Genomic DNA, 22310 nt, shown 5'->3' with positions numbered 1-22310 from the left:
CTGGGCTGATTGGAAGCATGTGCTGGGCGCGCTGCTGTGTGCTAGCCACTTCTGGACACAGCCAGATCCAGCTGGGACCCTGAGGCTCCCGCAAGCCCTACAGTCTTTTAAAAAAATTGATTTCTCATTTTTTCCAATATAAAAGTAATTAATGCATGCTCTTCTTAGACCATTAGGATACCTATGAAGAAACCATAAACCTAACTACATCTATAATCCCTACCACCCAGAAATAACCACTGATGTGCTTCCTTGATCTGTTTTCCTTGCAGAATACACCAGTATGCATATGTCCAAAATTAAGATCATTCTGGGTGAATGGTTTTTGCATCCTCCTTATTATTCATGTTTTTCCATGTCATATAGGTTCTTCCAAAGCAAGCTCTTTGTTGGCATCATGTTTTCTTACAGAGGCAATTCTATATTTGTTATTCCACAATTATTTTGTACTGGGTTGTTCCCAGTTTTTCCAAAATAAGATTTAAGACAACTCCCTTGCCCAAACACATTTGTCCTTTTCTCTGCTTACATACTTTGAGTGGATTCCTAAATTGACTGCTGGGTTGGGGATTGGAAACATTTTTTAACATTGTGATAAAATAGCTGGGCAATGGTTTACAGTTGTAATCCTAGTGACTCTGGAGGCTGAGGCAGGAGGATCACAAATTTGAGGGCAGCCTCAGCAATTTAGTGAGACATTGTCTAAAATTAATTAATTAATCAATCAAAAGGTCTGGGCATGTAGTTCAGTGGTAGAATGCACCTGGGTTCAATCCCCAGTATAGAAAGAAAGAGAGGAGAAAAGAAAAGAAGAAAGAAAGGAAGGAGGAAAGAAAGGAGGGAGGGGACAAAGAAAAAAATGTGGCCAAAATTGCACATAATATAAAATAATTTATCATTTTAGTCATTTTTTTCATTTTAAACAATATTCAAGTTTATTAAACAAAAAAAGTATCATAAAATGTTTAACTTTCATCAGCTTCAAGGTTTATGTTGCTGCCAAATTTTGCATATAACTGAACTTTCAAATCTGCTAACACCCGCTGAATTGATTCCACTCTGGATTCTAAGGCATCAGTTTCTTCTTGCAAATTTTTCTTTGCTTCCTCTAACATTTCCTGTGTTTCCTCTTGAGAATGGCTAATGAAAAACATCCCCAATTTGATAAGGTATCATTAAGCAGTCATCATCTGCAAGCATGATGTCATCATAGGCATCTTCTAATTTTGGAGTTATTTCTTTTTTACTTCTATTTCTTCCTTTAGCTTTGTGATTCTACTCGTATTCCGGGAAAATTTGTTTATCTTCTGCTGCTCTTCAAAAGTAACATGACATCTTCTGCAGCCGCCTTCTTCATGGCGGCTGCCATCTTCATTTTAGTCATTTTAAAGTACATGCTTCAAAATGAGCCAAACTCAGAAAGTCAAGAGTCATATATTTTACTCTCATTAGTGGGAAGGCAGGGGAGGAAAAAGGAAAAATAGGTGCATCTCATGATAATTGAAGGAGATCAGTATACTAGAGGAAAGGGACCCCGGGGGAGGGAGGAGGGAAGGGAAAGGGGAACACTGGGAATGACATTGGCCAAATTGTATTGTTAGTTTGTACTCGTGTACAAATATGTAACAACAAATCCCACCTTTATGTAAACTAGAATGCGCCAATAAAAAGTGGAAAAAATATATATCCTTCAGTGTCTTTAAGCTCATTCACATTGTTGTGGAGTCGTCACCAGTATTCATCTCTGGAACCGTTTCATCTTCCAAAGTTGAAACTCCATATTCATTAAACAATGACTCCTTATTCCCCTCTCTCCCCAGCTCCTGGTAAACTCTACTCAACTTCCTGTTCTATGAATTTAACTACCTCATATAAGTGGAATCCTACAGTATTTGTCTTTTTGTGACTGGCTTATTTTATATTATTAGCATAATGTCTTCAGGCACATCAATGCTGTACCATGTGTCAGAATTTCTTTCCTTTTTTTAAAGTTGAATAATATTTCACTGTGGGTATACACCTGTGTTCGTCAGCTTTCCCTTGCTGTGACAAGATACCTGAGGTAAACAACTTAAAAGCAGGAAAGGTTTTTTTTGGCTCAAAGTTTCAGTGGCTGTTGTCTACAGTCACTTGATAACAAATGGTGGGATTTGTTGTTTTGGAGTGATAGTGAGCGTGTGGTGGAACAAAGCTGTTCACTTCATGGTGACCAGGAATGCATGGGAAGAAGGAGCCAGGGACAAAATGTACCTTCCAAGGGAATGCTCCCTTTGACCTACTTCCTTCAACTAGGACCCACCTCCTAAAATTTCTACCACCCACTCCATGATCCATTTGGCTATGAATCCATCAGTGGATTAATTGACTCCAGAGGTTAAAGTCTTCAAATTTAATCATCTCCTAAACCACCACCTCTGAACACAGCTGCACTGGGGACCAAAGCCAACGCTTGAAATCTGGGGGGGGCATTTAACATCCAAATAATAATACTACATTTTGTTTAGCCAAAGGAACTCCGACCCCCATGCTGGGGATTGAACCCAGGGCCTCATGTATGCTAAATAAGTGCTTTACCACTGAGCTATACCCCTAGCTCCACAAGAACTTTTTTTTTTTTTTTTCTGTACCAGGAATCCAACCTAGGGGTGCCCACTGAGCCACATCCCCAGCCCTTCTTTTTTTTATTTTTTGTTTTTCGGTATGGGGGATTGAACTCAGGGGCACTGGAACACTGAGCCACATCCCCAGTCCTATTTAATATTTTATTTAGAGACAGGGTCTCATTGAGTTGCTTAGCGCCTCACTTTTGCTGAGGTGGCTTTGAACTCTTGATCCTCCTGCCTCATCCTCTGGAGCTGGTGGGATTATAGACGTGTGCCACTGTGCCCAGCCCCAGTCCTTTTTTGTACTTTATTTAGAGACAGGGTCTCACAGGGTTGCTAAGTGCCTCACTAAATTGCTGGAGCTGGCTTTGAACTTGCAATCCTCCTGCCTCTGTCCCCTGAGTTGCAGGGATTATAGGCATGTACCACTGTACCCAGTCCTTAAGAACATTTTTAGGTTCTTGATTCAAATTGCCTATTGCTTTCTAGAAAGATCACATCAATTTGCATATCCACCAAGAATGAATGAAATTAAAATTCTCAAGTTTGTGCACTCTGTAATAACCCACAATCTAATTTATTAATGTTGCACATGCACCCCTTTACCGCATTTGGAGATATTTGTCACCAACTTATTACAAAGGGACCCCCAAAAGGATTCCCCTCCTTCTTAATGTGCATGAGTGTACATTCATGTAATTGAAGATGAGCATGTTTGGTATTTTCAACAGGTAAAGAAGCTCGTCCACATCTTGCATCTCAGCCTGGGGCTCTGACCTCGTGCCACAACTAGCTTTTGACTTCCCAGAATTCCATTCTTTTAAATCTGCTGAAATGTTCCTGCCCCTCAAGAAAAGCACTAAAAATTTTATTTGGGAGGAAACATCTGTTATTCTATTAAACCTTTCAAAGGGCCTCACTTACACCATCTTACTTGGGTTCGACAACACCCCCAACTCCAGGAGACAGGCGGAATGATGTTGTAAATCACATTAGTATAGACACAGGCTCAGAGAAGCGGCACGATCTGCTGGAGGTCACACCGCTGGTCAGTGACCCCAGGACTCAAGCTCCTCTCTCCTGGCTCGTGTGTATGGCCTCTGTTCTGCAAATGTCCGAGTCTCGCTGTTGCTAGAGTATGCTGTTCCTTCTCTTGGCATTCAGCCTCCCTGGGTTGTCCAGGAATGTACATTCTTGGAGAAGAAGGGGAATGAATATTTTAGCCACACAGCACACTGCGCTTGCCAGGCACCTAATAGGGACACTCAATAAATATTAATTAAAGAATGCGGCCACATCGTGGATGTGCTGGCCAGGTCCTTTAAAGTGTCAAGAACATTCCATGAGAGATTGAGTGTTGGGCTACAAGGCCATGTGGAGGCAGAGAACAGAAAAGTCCTGCAGTAATAAGACACATTCTCTTGGTCCCTCTCAGGGACCCCTGTTCCCCACTGTCACCAGGAAAGGAGGAAGGGAGTTCTTGTTTGTGTAGTGTTGGCACTTGTATTTTTCTAGTGTGGTAGGATTTACTCTGCTCCTCCTCTGCTTCTAGATCTCTCTCAGGTCAGTGGAAGACATTGGGAGACAGTTGATCGAGGTCAAGGTTGAGTGGATTTGTGGGGTGGGTAGAAAACAGAGTAGGTGTACCACCCTCCCCAGTCAGTCCCAGGGGGACTGACTGCTCACGGCCAGGGTGTCCATTAAGTGACTTCCTGAAGGAGAAGTCTACCCGGCTGGCAGTTCTGGATGCACAGGTAGCTGTTGGTGGCTTCTCCCCTGATCTGGGCCCACAGGAGCTCTCCAAACACAAAGTTAGTGTTCCCTGGAGCCCAGGGACCTGGAAGAGGGGAGAGCTGGCCTGGGACTGCAGCATGAGACAGAGTCCTGACTGGGAAACCCTCCAGGAGCCACCCACCCTGAGGGCTGCTGCCCAATAGGCCAATGTACCAGGAGGAGAAGGTGGGAAGGGAAAACGGAGGCCCTAACATTCCCCAGCCCCTGGGACCATCCTTTCTTTGCATCAGGAACCATCAGATGCAAAAGTACACTCTAGGAAAGTGGGGTTCTCCCCGGAAAGCCAGAGCCCAGCCAAGGGATCATCAGACCTGGGGCTTTTACAAGTGAGCTCATTGAGTGGTAGTTCTTTTGTTTTTCAAAAAGTAAGATGTGTTTATGCCATTTTTAAACAAGCTATTAATTTTAGATTAGTGTCAGAGTTATTTCATTATGTCCATCCCCGCATGTACTTATATGCTCCTATCCCTTACAAGAGGAATGGATGGAGCTCCATTGGTGTATGTGGTCATGATGTCATAACAAATTTTATATTCAAATGCCCCCAGCATTTACTGGTCAACCATCAACTGTTAGCTTTTGAGTACAAAAGTACTGCAGTCAGTCTCTCAGTATCTGTTGGGGATTCCATCTAGGGCTGCGCCTTCCCTACCCAGACACCCAGTACAGGGATGGTCAAACCCCTCATATAAAACTGCATGGTATTTGGCAAAATCTAGGCACATCCTCCCGCGTACTTTAAATCATCTCTAGATTACTTACAATGTCTAATATAATATAAATGCTAAGTAAAGCATTGCGATACTGTCTTGTTTAGGGAATAACAAGGAAAAAAGTCTCTACTTGTTCAGTACATAGGTAACTTTTTAAATAATGATGTTTTTTGTTTGTTGTACCCAGGGGTGCTGACCCACTGAGCCACATCCCCAGTTACTTTTTTTTTTTTTTTTTTTTTTTATTATAAACAAATGGGATACATGTTGTTTCTCTGTTTGTACATGGCCCCAGTTACTTTTGATATTTTTATTTTGTGACAAGTTTTCACTAAATTGCTTAGGGCCTTGCTAAGTTGCTGAGGCAGCTTTGAACTCATGATCCTCCTGCCTCAGCCTCCCAAGTCGCGGGATTAAAGGGGTGCAACACTGTGTCCAGCAACTTCACAGTTTTTAATTGAGAGATCCAGGTTTGAATTCAATTGTCAATATTTAATTCTGCTAAATAGATAAGTATGTGTGTGTGTGTGTATATATATATATATATATATTTTTTTTTTTTTTTTTTTTTTTGGCGGTGCTGAGGATTGAACCCAGGGCCTTGTGCTTGCAAGGTAGGCACTCTACCAACTGAGCTATATCCCCAGCCCCCCTAGATAAGTATATTAACACCATGCATTATCACCACCATTTTATAAAAGTAGGGCACATTTATTCTCCAAACTAGAAAGGCTATCCTCTCAGAATAAATGACTCATTCTTCACTGCGGTCACCCTCTCAAAGGCTCAGCACACTGGTCGAGGGCCACGCCATGCCAGTCATGGAGCTGGGCAACCCTACCTGCCCTCATGGAGCTTACAGTCGGAGTTAATCACAGAACTGGTGTAGATGCCAAATTTCAAATGCTGTAAATGCTTCTCGAGGCAGGTGTACTGAACACAATGAGGGAGTGTGGCCTAATCAAAAGATTGGGGAGCCTGGAAGAGCTGTAGGACAGAAGAAAGTCAGTCCAGAAATAGTAAGCGCTTAGGGCCGGGGACAGGCCTGGGATAGAGCTGGAATATAGAGGCCACTGGGAGGGGGTGGGGAATCCAGGCCATTCAGGGGTTTATAGTCCAAGGAGGGGAATTTGTCTTTGTACCAGGGAGGCCGGAAGACCCCTTGAGTGGCAGTGCAATCAGATCAGCTGAGCCCCGCCCTCAGCAAAGGGGGACTTGGATTTACCAGAGGCCAGAGAGGAATTGAGGAAAGCAAGCACAGGCTGAGGATCAGTCCCCAAGGGGAGCAGGGGGCGGCTACCCCTAGCAGTGGATTGGTGGGCCTGGGACAAAGCAGATGGCTTAGAGGCACTTTGACAGGACGGGGGCTGCTTGGATGAGGGGTGAGAGAGGCTGCTGTCCTTGGCTGCTAGCTCTGTCATCTGGAGAAGCAGGTTTTGGGAGGAGGACAGACTATTTGGGACATAAGAGCTTAGGGTGTCAGGAATGTCAAGTAGGCAGGTGAATATGTGGGCCTGGAGTTCAAAGCAGAGGTCAATTCTTTACCCTGACTCACTTTGGCATCTTTGGCTCTAATGGTGGCACCTCTGAGAACAGCGGGGCCCAAGCAGCAGGAAGCCTTACCTTACTTTCTCTTTGTAGCCTTCTGTGTTCTTTGTCTTGTGCATCACTAGGCATGTATCCTATTCAAAAGTCAGTAAAATGTTAAAAGCAAAATAAGCACACCAAACAACATGGCTTTTGGAAAGACACCCAAGCCTGTACAGACTTGACCATGGAGAATGGGTCTGGCTTTTGGATTGGGGATGGGGAATCTGCTATGTCACCTTTATCATCTCTTCCACCTCGAATCTCACTTCCCTGCAAGTGTCCTGACATTTCTCTTACAGAGTGCTGAATAAGATCAGATTCTCCCAACTGTGAAAGTTCAGAATAAATGTTTATGGGGTGGAGAGGATCAGGACTCAGCTGGGCAGTGCAGAATCCTGGGGTCTCCTCCATGGGGAGCCCCTCTGCTCTTCCTCCCTGCTGGTCATTACTGGAGGGTTAGAGGACACAGGAAAATATTTATGACTCATTGTCATACTAGAAAGAACCACAACTTTTATTGTTTTCTCACTTAGCCCTCTCTCGTTCTGACAGGAAAAGATTTCTCAGGCATATTTGTTTGCTTTTAAACTCAAATGCAGGCCCTACCTGTTCGACAGAGTTCCAACTGGTCCTGGTAAAATCCATGCAAACAAAATCCCAGCCATCAGAAAAGGCAGCTTCCTTCTTCATTACCCTATCACTTGGACAATTATCTCCTCTCAAAATTCATTTCCTAAGCATGCAAGGTTAGGCAAAATTAACTCACCGGGCAGCTCCGACCTCAGAATCCATGATAATAATGGTAATTAGCATCTGTATGCCACTTGGTTTACATAGCACTTGGGCTCACGTGGTGTCTGGCCTCCTCCTGGCAGCCCGTGGGGAGGACTTTGTTCTCTGAGCCCGCGCACGGGGTCTGGCACACACAAGACCTTGTTGATTTGGTGTTGTAGGAGGAAGGCAGACAGACGGCGACGGAAACAGACTTTTCTAAGGCCTCACAGTAATGTCAGAAGAGCCTAGTTTATGCCAGAAATGGGCTGGGGTCCTTCCTGGTCCCCTGGGTGCCTCCAGGAGAAACACCTTGGCCACACTCCCAGGGATGGGCTCCTGTGGTGGGTCCTTTCATCTGCCAGGGCAGTACGCGCCATCAACTGTGGCCCCTTTGCCCTAGTAAAAACGTCCTGCTAACGAGGGAGACATCCTTTACCCCTCTGCAGGATATTGTTTCTGAGTCTCCTTTGCCAGGTCCCCTTGCTCAGTTCCTAACTAGCATTTCCTAGGCAGAATTCAGCACCAAAGTCACCCTTTAGCAACCTTTCCAGCAAAGAGAAAGATTAAAATAGGAAATAAATCAGAAGATAGAGTTAATTGGGTAGCCCCATATGACCAGAACCTGGAGTTCATTTGCATGCGGTTTGAGGTTCTGTAGCACGGACCGTGAGAAATAACATCTGGGCTGATCAGGGGTCCCCTCGCTGTTCAGGCAGGCTGAGCACACTTTGTGAGGGTGAGTTGGCTTCCTGTCCCTACCCTGGGGCTCGACTGCACACATCCTGAGGGCAGAGGCTGATGATGAATGCTCCTCTTTACATCTTCCAAAAGTTTCGCCTGGTGTCTGGTCCATCAGCCCTGAATCAGTGCTAGCTCTCAGACCTGGCAGGCTGCCTCCTGTGCCTCTGTTGTGGTGGCATTAGTGTCTATTAGGCCGTGGATCCCTGGTTAGGACTTGCACCTGACTAGTATCTGTAATGACTTTTGATTAGGACTGGCGGGTTTCCTCGCTGACTCTCACCAGGGTCATGACGAGGCAGTCTCCACCCTCACTGTCTGGGATGAGACATTGGCCTCTACTGTCATCTACCTTCCTGTAGTAGGAGTCCTACAGAGAGAGACACACTGTCTATAGCCTCACTTCCACGTGGGACTTCGCCAACTTGTCCTTCTCTATAAGGACATCGGAACAGGGAATTTCAGCAAACGAGAAAAGCAGGCAGGCATTTTAAAAATTTTAAACTCTGCATATTTTTGTTTGTTTTTTGGTACTGGGGATTGAACTCAGGGGCACTTAACCACCCAGCCACATCCCCAGCCCTTTTTTATGTTGAGAAAGGGTCTCATTAAGTTGCTTAGGGCCTCCCTAAATTGCTGAGACTGGCTTTGAACTTGCGATCCTTCTGCTTCAGCCTCCTGAGTCACTGTGATGACAGGTGTTTAACCACATCTAGCTAAAACTCTATTGTTGAATAAGCAGAACATGCATATGTTTTAGTATTCAAAAGGTTCAAAAACATACAGTTAATTCCCCTCCTAGTTCTGTGCATCAGTTTTTCTTTGGAGCAAACTGTCTACACGTGACTATATATTTGAAAGTCTCTTGTTATTCGTTATTCTCACTCTTTACTTTTTCTGGATGTTTCTCTTGTCTGCCTCACAAGATTATCCCACTCCCCTCTCTCAGCCCAGTACCTGGCTGAGTGTTTTGGACAGGCACCTGGCAAATGCTGCAGATCAGCTGACAGCCTGTCCCTAGTAGGAGAATATTTGATGAGTCAGGGCTTATAGCATCTTCGTTTGATTGTGAATTAGATGCATTTTCATTCACTTAGGTTCTTTTTCTTCCTGGAGAAGCCAAGAAGTGCTGATCGTCACATTGGCCTCACTCCTGCTGTCTTCCTTTCATAACCATCACTTCCTTTTGTATTGTCGCCAGTTAAGGATGGTTTAGGGCTCACTCACGCATTTTTTAGGGGACGATTGTGCAAGAAATGTTGATATTTTCCAATACTTTTTTGGCTTCTTCAATTGTTTCTTCTTTTGGCTTTTGCAAGAAAAATCTTCATCTCTGCCTCACCCCTTCCCCCAACCCCACTGACACACACCCACAGGCGCTTTGGGGCCTATCGGGGGCCCTCCGCTCCCCTTCCCTCCCCTCTCCTCCCCTCCGTGCTCGCTCTACCCTTCCCTTCGATTCTGTAAGGAAACCACTGAAAACGAGGAAAGAATTAAAAGAAAGAATCCTGTCTCTCCTCAAGAAAAAATTTCAGTGTTTGCTGCTGGTGGTTGGGAAGTGCTGCATTTCAGAGACTTCTTTTTTTGCCCTTCTCTTCAGCTCAACTCAGGCCCAGCTGATAGCCTGCCTCCCCCCTGGGCAGGTGTAGGGAGTCACCTGCTACCAGTCACTTCCTGTGTATTCTACCGTTCTCCTTCTGGGGTCCCTGGCTGCTCAGAGACCTTGGGCCTTGGCCATTTCCCTGGGCTTCCGCTCTCCTGCAGACGCCTAGGCCTAGCCAGCGGGCCACAGAGAGGCAGCCCCACAGTCCTGTGGGTGGAGGCAGGGCCAGTGATTAAGTAGCCAGGTCTTTAGCTGCCTGCATCCTTGTTTGTCATAACTCTGCTATTTTGGTCTCTGTGACTTGTGGCCTCACCGTGATTAGGGTTTGATTACTATCACCAAAGTGACTTAAAGATGAAAATAGAAGCCACAACAGGAAATAAACAACTGCAAATGAGATATTTTATTCCATTATTCCCTGCCAGCAAATGATTAAAATCAAACTCATTCACAATAGTTTGGTGAACTCCTAAACTCTTTTTAAAGGATCAGAATGGTCTGAAACTGTGTGCTTGGGAGTCTCATTTATGCCTGTGAAGGGAAGAAGGGACTTCCCTTTCTAGGCACACCAGCCAGCCTCAGCCCTTCTACCTCCCTGGCTCCTGGATTCTTTCTTAGAAAGGAAAGGAGTAAGAATGTGGTGGGGTGGGGACAGGAGGAGGGATGTTAACTGATTCAGGGGATGCCAGGGAGCCATAAAGCTGCACCAAACATTGTAGCTACTTGCCCAGCATCCCACCCACTGCTACCCAGGGTAGTAAAATGAAGGAGAAAAGCCGGGTAGAGAGGGCAAAATAGTGGTGACGCCTGAATTAAAACACCCACAATTACACTAGATGGGAACATAGCTCTGCAAGTATATGCACGTTCCACCCAGACAAGCTGTGACGTCAGATTCAACTCCCGAAACACCCACTAAACCTACCTGCTCTGTGTGCGCTCTGGCCTCTGATCACAAAGGGTGTTAGCACCACTGGCCAGATTTCCAGAAGATTCTTCAGATTCTCCATGTAGCCAGGAAGCTTAATTAGAACGATGACATTTGCTTTCTGTGTTTATTTAATCCTCCATGTCACTTTGTAGTCTGCCCTGGCCTCTCTTCTAGGGAGACCCAGAACAGGGAGAGGAAAGGGGACTCTGAGAAGGCATGACACTTGCCCAGAAAGCCTTGGGAAGCCTGCCAAGGGCTCACCCAACCTGAGGCTCACTCTTGGCACAAGTTATTTGACCAGCGGATGGCAGAGCCCCAACCTAAAATCAGGTTTTCTGACTTCTAGTTTGCTCTTCCTAAGTCTTTTATATATTTCTCAGACACCCCCAAATGCCATTTGTCTCTTTTGCCTTTCTCTGCCAACGGTGATGGGATCATCCCTTCTCCAATCCCTCCCTGGGGTTTTTCGGCCGCTGTCTTCCCATGAAAACACACATACACACACAAACACAGATGCAATTTCAATGTGTCTTTCAACAGACATTTTAATTTATTAACAAAATTATGCTATATAATTGCAGCCTATGTGGCTTTACAAAGTAAATATTCAGGATGCCAACTTCTGCCCTGCCCATGGTTCTTGCTGTTGGTATCCCACTGACTTGTAGGCCCATGAACTTCTGTGCCTGGAGAGGACCATGTGACCAATGTTGTCAATTTCCACTCCTATTCATGTCAAAGGTGATTTTGTTGGGATAAGAGTGGTCCAAATTCACCTTTAAGTCCTATCCAATTCTAAGTGTTGATTTGTATGTTTATGTATATTTATACACACACACACACACACACACACACACACATATATATATTGTATATTTTCCCCCCCATACTGGAGGTTAAACCTAGGATACCCGCAGTCCTCTAAATATTAATAAAACATCTCTTGCACGTAAGACATCTTCCAAATTGCTGGAGGGAAGAGGGCTTGAGTTACAAAGTGTTTAAAATTCATCCTTGCCTTTTCCTTTTAGGAACAATTTAGTCAAGGAGATGCGAATAGTACATCACCTTTTCTAAAGATTCTTTAAAATCCTCCTTGAGTTTCATTGCTGTCTTGACCTCCCACTTCTAAGTGACTTACAAAAACAAACGTATAAGATGCGAGGTTAGATCACCATGCCAACTAGTGGTCTTGTCGACACTGAAGCGTATGTAATATTTAAATACTGTAGTACGTTTCTCAGCAGCAGCACCTTTCACCACGTAAACGCGCTCAGGTCCCGACTAAGGCCTTTTCCATTTCCATGCAGAAACCTCCAGCTGGGAAAACCCATCTCTGGACTTTGGGGTCAGGGGATGAACTCTGACACCAAGCACCTTGGAAGCTAGGAGGCCAAGGAAGGCGCGGAAACAGGCCCCGCATGCAAATGAATGCCCTGGGCAGGTCTGCTCGCTGGGTAACCTTCCCGCGCCCGTAGGCGGAGTGGCGGGTGGAGGAGGTCTTCCGGGCCCTGGAGGAAACCTGCCAGCGGCGCACAGGCGAGTCCCCTCCCGCTCCTGGTCCTCCCGCCTGGATGCTACCCCTCGCAGCTCGTCAGCCGGCCAAATGCATTCCAGAGCTGTGCACAAGACACACTTCTCCAGGCAGTCCTAGAAACCGGAGCCCGGAGCGGGAGAGGGCGGGAGGGAGCGCGCGGCCGCCGCTGAGGTCACATTCGCGCCGCCTCCCCGCCCCCGGTGGCCCGGCTGTTCCCTCCAGCGCACACTTCCCAGGGCCTCGGTCCAGTCCGGTGTAAATGTCTTTTAAACAGAGGGAGCGCTCTCCTCCCCTTTCCCTCCCGAGCAGCCAAGGGATCCGCCGCCAGGGCCTTTAAAACAAAACGAATGAATGAAGCGCTAGGGCGAGCGCGCGCGGGATTGCCGCTGCGGAGCTCCGCTGGGTCTAAATCCGGCCACCGACCGGCTCGTTCCGCTCCAAAACTCGCCGGCGAAGCCCGCTCGGTGCTCTCGGCTCTTCCAATTTCTCCTCTGTCCTGCCGGGTCTCAGCCGATTCTGGGAGGTTCTCTGTCCCCCACCTTTCTCATCCTCCCCCCCAGGTCCCCCCTGTGCAGACCCGGGAGGGGGTGGCGGTGGCGGGGGTGGGGGGAGAAATAGCTTTTAGAAACCCGATCTGTTGTTTGCGAAACACAATCGCTTTTTTTTTTTTAAAGCGACAGGGTGTCTAGACGGCCACGTGACGAGGCCGGAGCCGGGCGCGCCACTGCGCAGTGGAACCAGCCGAGCAGAGGGCCGGGTGGGGGGGGCGGGGAGGAGGCGGCGGCGGCGGCGGCTGGGGGCGGGGGAGGAAGGGGGAGGGAAGGGGGCGGAGGCGGGAGGCCTTGCGGGAGGCGGCGAGCCTCGGGCACACTCGTTTGCTGCTCGGCGCACGGAGGATCCTGTCCCTTAGCCGCGCCAGCCGAGCCAGCCGGGCGCCGTGCTCGGTCTGCTCGCTGCGCCGGAGAGAGCTGCCCGAGACGGAGCCAGCCCGCCGGCGCCGAGCCGCCGAGCGCCCGGCCCAGGAGCCCCTGAGTGCGGCGCGGCGAGTCCCCGGCGGCAGCAGAAGGACCCGAGCGCCAGGAGAGGGCGGACGGGGGACAAGGAGGCTCCCGGGCGCGACGAGCAGAGTCTCGGAGGAGGAGGCGGCGAGAGGACACCCGGGCCTCCTGCCGCCGCAGCCGGGTCGGGCCAAGCAGCTTATGCGGGGAGCGCCGGCGGCCAGCCACAGTCTGGGGAGGGGTAACCCGCGGTCCCCTCACTAACGAGCAGCAAGAGTCCAGGGAGGCGAGAGCGCGCGACCCGTCAGTGGCCCGCCGCCGCGCCGCCCTCCCCCTCGCTGTCAGCCCCGCCGGGGCGCAGCCGCCGCCGCAGCATCTTCTGCCCCAGCGCCCCCGCCAGCGCTGAGGAAGTCCCCTCCGAGGACCTGGGCCCGGGAGCGCAGGAGGAGAGACCAGAGACTCCCCTAAAACACCCAGATACGCAAGATTGAAGGAGTGTAGCCAAAGCTTTCTGTGGATTAAAAAAAATACGATTTTTTTTGGCAGAAGAAAAGGAAGACCAGCGGGGCTCTGCAAGGAAAAAAAGGGGGGGGGGTGTAACTCATGGATACGTTTTTCCACCCCTCAAACATCTTGTTCTACTTTGTAAACATTTTCTTTTTTTAAACCTCGGCTCCAGCGGGACGCCCCCAGACCTCCGAGGTGAGAGGAGGTGGTGGTTTTCATTTGGGGCTTTGCATATTTGGTCTTTAGGTTTCGAGAGAGCCTCCTCTTTTCGCCAGACGTCTCATGCGGGGTGAAGTCCACTCGCCCTCCTCCCCCGAGTCTTCGTGTGCACGGAATTCGAGGAGATCCGGTTACTAAGGATATAGAAGAAAAAAATTAATCGCGTGCCTGCTTTTTTTTTTTTTTTTTTTTTTTTAAATTGCCTGCTTTTCCCCACCCCCAAATTAAGTTGCTTAGGAAGGGGGAAAGAGGCTCTTGCTTTCCTTCAGAAGCCCAGCCGAAAGCCTTTGGTTTTTTGCCCCCAAGGATCTTCCATGTAGGAAGCCGAGGCTGGCGAGCCAGACCCGCGGGAGCCACTACAGAGGGGCCTCTTTTTGGGGAGGCGCCGACAGGGGCAGGCTCGGACGCCCCCAGGGAATCGGCGGCCGCGTTCCTCCGGGGCGCGCCGGGGCCCGAGAGCCGCGCAGGGCGCCGGCCGTGCGGGGTGGGGCAGCCGGAGCGCAGGCCCCCGAGCCCCGGCGGGCGCCCCCGGGCCCCCGCGCGCGCCCCGGCCTCCGGGAGACTGGCGCATGCCACGGAGCGCCCCTCGGGCCGCCGCCGCTCCTGCCCGGGCCCCTGCTGTTGCTGCTGTCGCCTGCGCCTGCTGCCCCAACTCGGCGCCCGACTTCTTCATGGTGTGCGGAGGTCATGTTCGCTCCTTAGCCGGCAAACGACTTTTCTCCTCGCCTCCTCGCCCCGCATGTTCAGGACCAAACGATCTGCGCTCGTCCGGCGTCTCTGGAGGAGCCGTGCGCCCGGCGGCGAGGACGAGGAGGAGGGCGCTGGGGGAGGCGGAGGAGGCGAGCTGCGGGGAGAAGGGGCGACGGACGGTCGGGCGCATGGGGCCGGTGGCGGCGGCGTGGGCAGGGCTGGCTGCTGCCTGGGCAAAGCAGTACGAGGTGCCAAAGGTCACCACCATCCCCACCCCCTAGCCGCGGGCGCCGGCGCGGCCGGGGGCGCCGAGGCGGATCTGAAGGCGCTCACGCACTCGGTGCTTAAGAAACTGAAGGAGCGGCAGCTGGAGCTGCTGCTCCAGGCCGTGGAGTCCCGCGGCGGTACGCGCACCGCGTGCCTCCTGCTGCCTGGCCGCCTGGACTGCAGGCTGGGCCCGGGGGCTCCCGCCAGTGCGCAACCCGCGCAGCCGCCCTCGTCCTACTCGCTCCCCCTCCTGCTGTGCAAAGTGTTCAGGTGGCCGGATCTCAGGCATTCCTCGGAAGTCAAGAGGCTGTGTTGCTGTGAATCTTACGGGAAGATCAACCCCGAGCTAGTGTGCTGCAACCCCCATCACCTTAGCAGACTCTGCGAACTAGGTAAGAAGTTGTTCTGTGCCCACCCTTTCCCTGGTGTGCATGTGCTGCAAGAAAAGCCCTGATGGGCTGTGTGTGTGTGTGTGTGTGTGTGTGCGCGTGTGCGCGTGTGTGCAGCCACCTTTCCGAGGGAAGAGTACATCCTCTTCTGAAGCAGACTGGGGGACTTGAGCAGAAGGGACAAGGGGAAGTTCGAAAGGCATTCCTTGGGGGTTCCCTTGCTGGCTTTTCTCCTCTGTCGCCCCGAGGGTGTCCATGGGCAGTGCTTATGCACACACTGTACAGACGTGCAGCTAAAAAATCAGACGCTCTCATTTGCGGATCAGCAAGGGGGTAAGAGAAGTGGGGGTCACGCCTCCCCTTCACCCGGAAAGGCGTTGAGGTGTGTGGCCGAGTTGGAGTCGGTCCAAGCCCGCCAAAGAAGGCTGGGAAAAGCGAGCTATAAAAGCTGGAAAGTCTCCGCTGCTTTAGTAAATAAGGAGAGTCACGTCGGGCACAAGTGGCCCAGATACTGCCCTGGCCTCGCAGCTTCCGAGTTTTGGGGCAGAAGATTAGGATGGGAGGCCGAATTGGGTATCTACTGTCCCTAAGCTCTGCAAGCTCCAGGGTGAGAAGGAACAAGCGGCCAGGAGAAGTTGGCTGCCCCCTACTTTTTCCTCTCTTAAGCACAGAAAAGTGTACAATTAATGGTCGTTAGAATGGCGGTTTCCCAGCGTCTCAGTGACGCTGCTGCCCCTTAACCGCGCTGGGGCCTTGGCTTCAGGCTGAGACTCCAGGCGCCCACCCTTTTATCTTTCCACCTCCATTCCGCCTCTGTTCTTGGCGTCTTTGTGTACGGGTGTAGGGGGGCGTACCCTGGGTGCCCGCAGATTGCCCCAAGTTCACCAGCACACTTGGGGCGCACCTCCCAGGTGGGCTAGAAAGGGGAGCCCGGTGCCCCCCCGCGGTGCCAAGCGAGTGGCGGGGGCGGAGGCGAACTGCCGTCCTGGGGGCGGGCCCGGGTGGGGGAGGGGGAGCGGGGTCTGGAGTTCCAGGATTCTAAGGGGGCCTGGTTGCCCCCGGCCCTGTGAACTGTGAAGTGCGCGGCTCGGGTCTCTCGGCCGAGCGGGTGGTTTCCAGCCGGGCCCGCCGAGCGCGGCGGCGGCGGCCGCAGACGTAGAGGAGCGGAGCGCCGAGGCTGGCGCCAGGCGGCCTCTTTTGTTTATCTGACAGCTAAATATCAAGGCAATCACCGCCTCGCGGCCCGGCCTCCAACCCCCACAGCTAAGACAAACAGTTGGGCTGAAAGAATGCCTCTGTTATCATAAGTTTCTATCTCGCTTTCTCATGGCTCGGACTTTATATTCTCTTACTTTTTTCATTCCAGAGTCTCCCCCCCCTCCCTACTCCAGATACCCGATGGATTTTCTCAAGCCAACTGGTGAGTAGATGATTTTCAAAATGGTTCATCTTAAATTAGAACCGGAACCCTTAGAACCCCGGGTGTGTGTGTCTAGGCTGCGGCCTGGGAGGTGCAGGGCTTGGTCCGGTTGGTGATGGGTTTTCCTCGATTGGCAGTTCCAGGTGTTCTGTGGTTGTGCCTGTATGTTTATTATGTTTTTTGCGAAGATGTTTCCTCGATGTGCTTTACGTTTTGTATCTCTTTTACCTGTTTGCACTCTGTGACCAAAGTTAGCTCGGCTTTAACACATGGAGGCTTTAATCCATGAAGTGTCTTGGAAGCCAAATAGGACAGGTTGATGAGAACATTCAGAGACTTTGTGAGTGCCAGGAGAATCAGTGGGAAGGATGGAAGGGATGATCAGGTGGAAGGGAAGACCATTTCAGAAGTTGCGGAGGGGACCTGGGTTTGGGCTTAAGCCTGTGCAACAAGAAAAGGGGAAGGTTCCCCCTCTGCCCGCCTCACCTCCAGAGTCAGCCCTCCTGGGGTTTTTTCAGAATTCTTGGTAGGGGCCATAAAAGTTTTTAGCATAACTCTGCCTGCCTGTTGCTTTGTCACGGATGGCATGGAGCCAGGGCAGAAGCCCATTGAGACTGGCACCAGCCCCGTTGCGGTTGTCTGCATTCAGCTTCTGGCTGGCAGCACAAGGGCCCATCCTTTGGAGCTGTCAGTGCCAGGGGACAGGGTCAGCAAAACGGATTGGGGATGACAGCAGGAACAAGCTTTGTTTCCTGGAGCCCCTTCTTACAGAGGGAGATTCATTGGCTAAAAGTACAGATCGTAACTTTGTTTTTTGTGCCTGAATGCTGGGTGCCTGGAAAAGTGTGGCCGCTTGTGACACTTGTATTTTGCCAAGGTTCAGGGAGAAGGAAAAGTGAAGGGTTGGGCACCGTTTAGCTTCTGGAATTCTATAAGTCCTTCCGCCTCAGGAGTTTTGGCCATCGGACCTTTCCCCCCACTAATTAAAAGTTTTGCTGGGGCGTTGTCATAAATTAAATACTTTAATGAACGTGTAACCGAAGCCCATGCTCTGCAGCCAGCCCTCCTGGGACTCCACCAGCTCTCAGGTTGGGAAGGCGTTTCTGCTTGCCTGGTGCCTGTCTAATAAGTGACCTGCAAAGCATGTGATATTTTGCTTTCGATTTACAATACACTAGATAAATGTCCATTAATGAGGAGATAAGCAGCTCTCTGTATTTGTAACAAACGTTAACTAAAAATTACCATGCTCTTTTCCCAAAGAATGGAACTTGCCTGAGTTTTTGCCTTAAAGAATCAAGACTGCTTTTTTATGAAGTTAGTTCTCCACGGGACCGTCACTGTCCAGTCTTTGGTTTTCTTTCTGTGTGCTTCAAATTTGGAGGTTTTCCTTAAAAGAGAGCGATGTCTTCATGGCCCCAGGGGCAGAAACTGCTGGGGTCCTTGTTCCCCGAACCTCCAAAAACCACAGAAAAGAAGGACCTTGTTCTCTCGGTCTATTGCAAAGACCCTGGGATCATCTGTTCTCAGGATTTAAGCAGTCATTCTGTCAGGTCGGGGCCTCCTTTTCAGTGAGTGGAGTGATATATTTATTCATTAGCAAGTGTTGACATTAGGTAGCAAAATGTGTGTAAACAGAGAAGCCACAAAGACAGGAATGTGCCATTTCCAAAAGGGGGGAGGAATGTTCTCCAGAGCAGCCAATAGGAAGTGATTAACCTGCTCATCGGAAACCCAAACAGCTGGTTACTTACCCCAAACATTTTGTTTAAAACAAAACAAAACAAAAAAGGAGAAAACAACAACACAAAGACGCTTGTGGGATAAGAACCTGGGGACAGTAACTGAGGAAGCCCCCCGGAGAGGAATGGTCTGGAGCTGGAGGGGGACAAGTCTGGGACTGGTTTTGCTGGCTGTGGTGGCCAGGGGGGTTGTGGTTAGACACAAAGATGGAAGGGTGCTGCCCTAGCCACTTACCCCATCTAGTACGTGGGAGAGTGTTGAACCTGGGACCTTAGATGGGCTGTTTACATTTCTCGGCTGAGGATGAACCTTTGGTCTTGGGTTCCTAGGTGAACAGGCATAAGGTTTTATAATGGATAGCTCTTGAAAGTCCTGACCAGCTGCAGACTGTGAAGTCACCAGCTTGGGAAGAGGTGATGGGAAGAGGGCTGGGGTGGTCCCGCTGAGCTGGAGGAGCCTTTGGAGGTGCTGGCCTGCTAAAACTGGGAGCTCCATTTTGTGATAGTGTAAGCTTTCCTGCTACGGCCTCTGGGAGGGCCCGGACTTTGACCAGCTGGCACTGTGTGGTCCCACACCAGCAGAGTCGCCTTCCAAGGAGTGTTAGGCGTGCCTGAACCTCAGGACAAAGTGGTTGTGACTTGTGGCTCTGGGAAGCTAGGAAAACTCCCCCTTCCACAAGGAATAAGAGTTTGCTGTTTGCTGCTAGATTTCAGTTTGTGGAGCTGAGAGTCTGCCAAGGGAATGGTGTGGGCTCTGCTTCCTGCATGCTCTGTATCTGCTGTCATAAAGGTTTGAAGAACCCAGGTGGCCGGTGACACGGATGGATCCAGCTTCCAAAACCTAGCAGGAAGTCTGATCTTGACCTCAGAGGGACCCTGCCTTTGCCTCTTAACCTAGGTCCTTGGGTCTCTCTTAATTTTTCCAGGTCTCACTTTAAATCCAGGTGATTAAAGAGTTTGATTAGATGATTCATTCATTCATTTACTGCTCCATTCATTCATTCCATGGGTGGAATGATGTGCCTCCCTACAAATTAGAGCATGGCATTGCAGCATCCTTCTGTCACTAGGGTTTCTTTGTGGTCTGAACTCCCTGGGGCAGAGCCAGGTAGTGGTGGTGGCTGACTCTGACCCCAGCAGTTCTTAGGAAGCTCAGAACGACCCTGGCTCTCTGAGTAGGAGCAGTTTGGTGGAAGTCCCTCAAGTTCATTCTGTGGTCGCTCCCCAGGGTTGGGTTTTTAGACTTTGTGGGAACAACCCTCTGCTTTGGAAGCTCTGGAACAAGGGGTGAGTCTTTTTTTCTCCTACAGAACCCAGCACTTCCTTGGTGCTTTTTGATAAATAGCAGTGGATGAGAACTAGGAACAGCCTAATATTGCTGACTGCCAGCCTGGGTTTTGGGAAGCAGGGGACACAGGCAGGTGGTGAGACCCTGACTTTGGAAGCCAGTCTTTGTGGGTAAGGGATAAAAGTCTGGCCCCCTTGATCTTTACAAGCCTTATAAGCCAGGCAGTAGCTTGAGGCCAGTCTGGATGCTGAAGACTGGCTTAGCCTGGTCACCTCCAAGAAAGAGAGTTGTTGAAACTCGGTGACCCTGGGGAGGGACAGCCATGGGTTAGGAGCTGGACTCTTGGGAATGGCCTGGCTCACTGGGTGGCCCCTTGAGCTAGTCAGTGACGCCTCAGTTTACCTGGGTGCATGCGGAACAGGTATGTTTTGCTACTTCACAGGGCTGGTAGGGAGGCCTAATTAACGTTTGTAAATCCCTCCTGAGATCAAAGGCACTGCAGAAGGGCAGAGCACCATTTCATAAAAACGCGTGTGGTTGCCAGCGTTGGAGCCGGCTTACCTTTGATGTGAGACAGGCTGACACCCCGACTGTGGTCTCAGCTCTGCCCGGAGAGGCCAAGCTTTTCCTTTGAAACACACCTTGCCCCTGGCATTTGGCCAGCCGGAGCTGGGGGGGAGTGGCTAGGGATCAGTCATCACGTTTAATGTGGGGGTGTCTTCCTTTGGGGGGGTGGAGAAAGGGGGGATGAGAAGTATCTCTAGAAAATGGTGAGGGCCATCAGAGTAGTTTAGAAAGTGCAGGACATACACTGTTTAACTAGTAACTCCATTTCCTGCCTCTCTCTATTGTTTTCCATTTGATTAAGTGTATCCTGCAAAGCTGTATATTCCTGTTAGGAATTAGACTCTCCCCTGATGAAATGAGATTACACACAGTCCCCTCTGCTCTGCCTCCCCTCGCCCTCCTCTAGGCCTATCCCTGTTCCTGCCCCTCCCCATTTAGGAGAGGTTTTTTGTTTGTTTGTTTATTTGTTTTTGGTGGTGTTAGGGATCAAACCCAGGGCATCTACCACTGAGCTAAACCCCCAGCCCAGCCCAGCCCAGGAAAGTTCTTGAAAAGTTATTCTTCCAGTCAGAGAATATGGGAGAGGGAAGGAGTCTGGATTAGAGAGAATCTCAGCACTCGAGGGGGACATACAGCAGAATCTTAGAAATGACCAGGAGGGAGCTCTGCAGCCTGGGCTTGGCCACCTGTACCCTCTGCCTCCGGGAGTTGGAGGAGGCTACTTTGCCACCAACTCCTATGGGCTCCTGGCCTCAGGCCTGCTCTTTGGTTTGGCTTCCTTTTTGGCTCCACTTGGGGCTCCACTTGGAAGCTGGTAATGCACACCCAAGGGATATGGTGCTCGTGGCCTGGTGGTCTGGGCTGGGAGGACTAGAGTGAGTATATACCATCCAACTTGGTGCATTAACTGCAAGCTGGGAAGCACCGTTCTTGAGTCAGGCTTTCTACCGACTTCAGAAGGTTTGGCATTGGCATTGGCAGTGGTACAGGAGAAGCTCACGGGGTCCCGTGTATTTGTGTTCCATGGGACTAATTAGTTGTGGTTCATGGGCATTCTTTTTTGTTTATTGCTTGGAGGGTGGTGGTTGTAGAGTCTATTTCTCAGCTGGAATTGTCATTATCCTTGTTGACATTGAGGTCACTCTGCTGAGCACCTGTGGGTGATGGAGAAGTCCAGTTAGGACACACAGAATCTGAAGGTGAAAAGAGATTAGTAAAGGCAGTAGAAGGAAGCGGAGTGCCTGAAAGATTTTTGTAGGAGCTGAGATCAGGCAGCCTTTGGAATGGGGTTGCCTGGGAAGGTCCAGAAATGGGGGAGGTTTGGATGGTTTGGAAGCAGGAGAGCATGTCCCCTTGGGCTTGGAGCCTCATGGAGAAGGTTCTGTCTTGATCTGGTATATGCATGAGAGAATTTCAGGGAGTCCACTTGAAATGTGTGTGCTTCACTGTACTCGAGTTAGACCTCAGTTAAAAAGGAAAAGGGTCCTCGAGAACTGGGAATCTGTCATTTAAAAGACCAGGGCAAGACCCTTGCCTATGGGCGTGACAGAGGGGCCACCTCCTCTAGATGAGGAGGTTTTTGGGAGGTTTTTGCCCTTGATGTGGTAGGACAGAGCAACCAGAGTTGAGAAGGTACACCTGAACTTCCTTTGACCTTGGGAACCACCAGGTCCCCTTGATGGGGGACTTGTAGTACAGGAGGAATTCCAGCCCGTCTGCGAGTGATCCAGCCTGACTAATGATTAACTGGCCGCCCCAGAGCCCAGACGGGTGACAAGGTGCTGTGGTCTGTCTCAGGATGGGCAGCGAAGCCGAGCAGACCATTAATAATCAGCAACTGCGGCTGGAGGCAGCCTTTTGGAATGCGTGGGCCCTTTTCATGCTGTTTAGAATGTGCCTAAAGATGAGTCGTGGTGTATTTATTTGTTTCTCCCCCTCTT

At 50.1% G+C, this 22310-nt stretch overlaps 1 protein-coding gene, 1 long non-coding RNA gene and 1 pseudogene across 7 annotated transcripts in view; 1 reads left to right on the top strand and 2 right to left on the bottom strand.

Annotated features, from left to right (window-relative positions):
* Nucleotides 1-919: 919 nt before the first annotated feature.
* LOC306643069 (prefoldin subunit 4-like) lies at nucleotides 920-1369 on the bottom strand (annotated as a pseudogene). Its single transcript has one exon. The product of its transcript is annotated as a prefoldin subunit 4-like (transcript).
* Nucleotides 1370-3322: 1953 nt separating this feature from the next.
* On the bottom strand, nucleotides 3323-7561 carry LOC306643071. The gene is made up of 3 exons (XR_013758814.1): nucleotides 7467-7561; nucleotides 6734-6792; nucleotides 3323-3796 (listed from the first exon to the last, which is right to left on the bottom strand). It is a non-coding gene; the product is annotated as an uncharacterized lncRNA (long non-coding RNA).
* A 5566-nt stretch (nucleotides 7562-13127) lies between these two features.
* SMAD7 (SMAD family member 7) overlaps nucleotides 13128-22310 on the top strand; it is a 28349-nt gene continuing 19166 nt past the window's right edge. For 2 of the 5 annotated variants that reach the window (XM_079109000.1, XM_079108999.1), the window contains exons 1-2: nucleotides 13128-15356; nucleotides 16720-16773. In XM_079109000.1, coding sequence (XP_078965126.1) covers nucleotides 14747-15356; nucleotides 16720-16773 — 664 coding nt within the window. In that variant the 5' untranslated portion in view covers nucleotides 13128-14746. The remainder of the gene's footprint in view (nucleotides 15357-16719; nucleotides 16774-22310) is intronic. The other 3 variants (XM_079108998.1, XM_079109002.1, XM_079109001.1) reach the window with 2 other exon arrangements.

The sequence above is a fragment of the Sciurus vulgaris genome (assembly GCF_902686455.1).
Source record: "Sciurus vulgaris genome assembly, chromosome: 13".
Lineage (NCBI taxonomy): Eukaryota > Metazoa > Chordata > Mammalia > Rodentia > Sciuridae > Sciurus > Sciurus vulgaris.
Note: the sequence above shows the minus strand (reverse complement) of the source record. Positions and strands in the feature narration are given on the sequence as shown.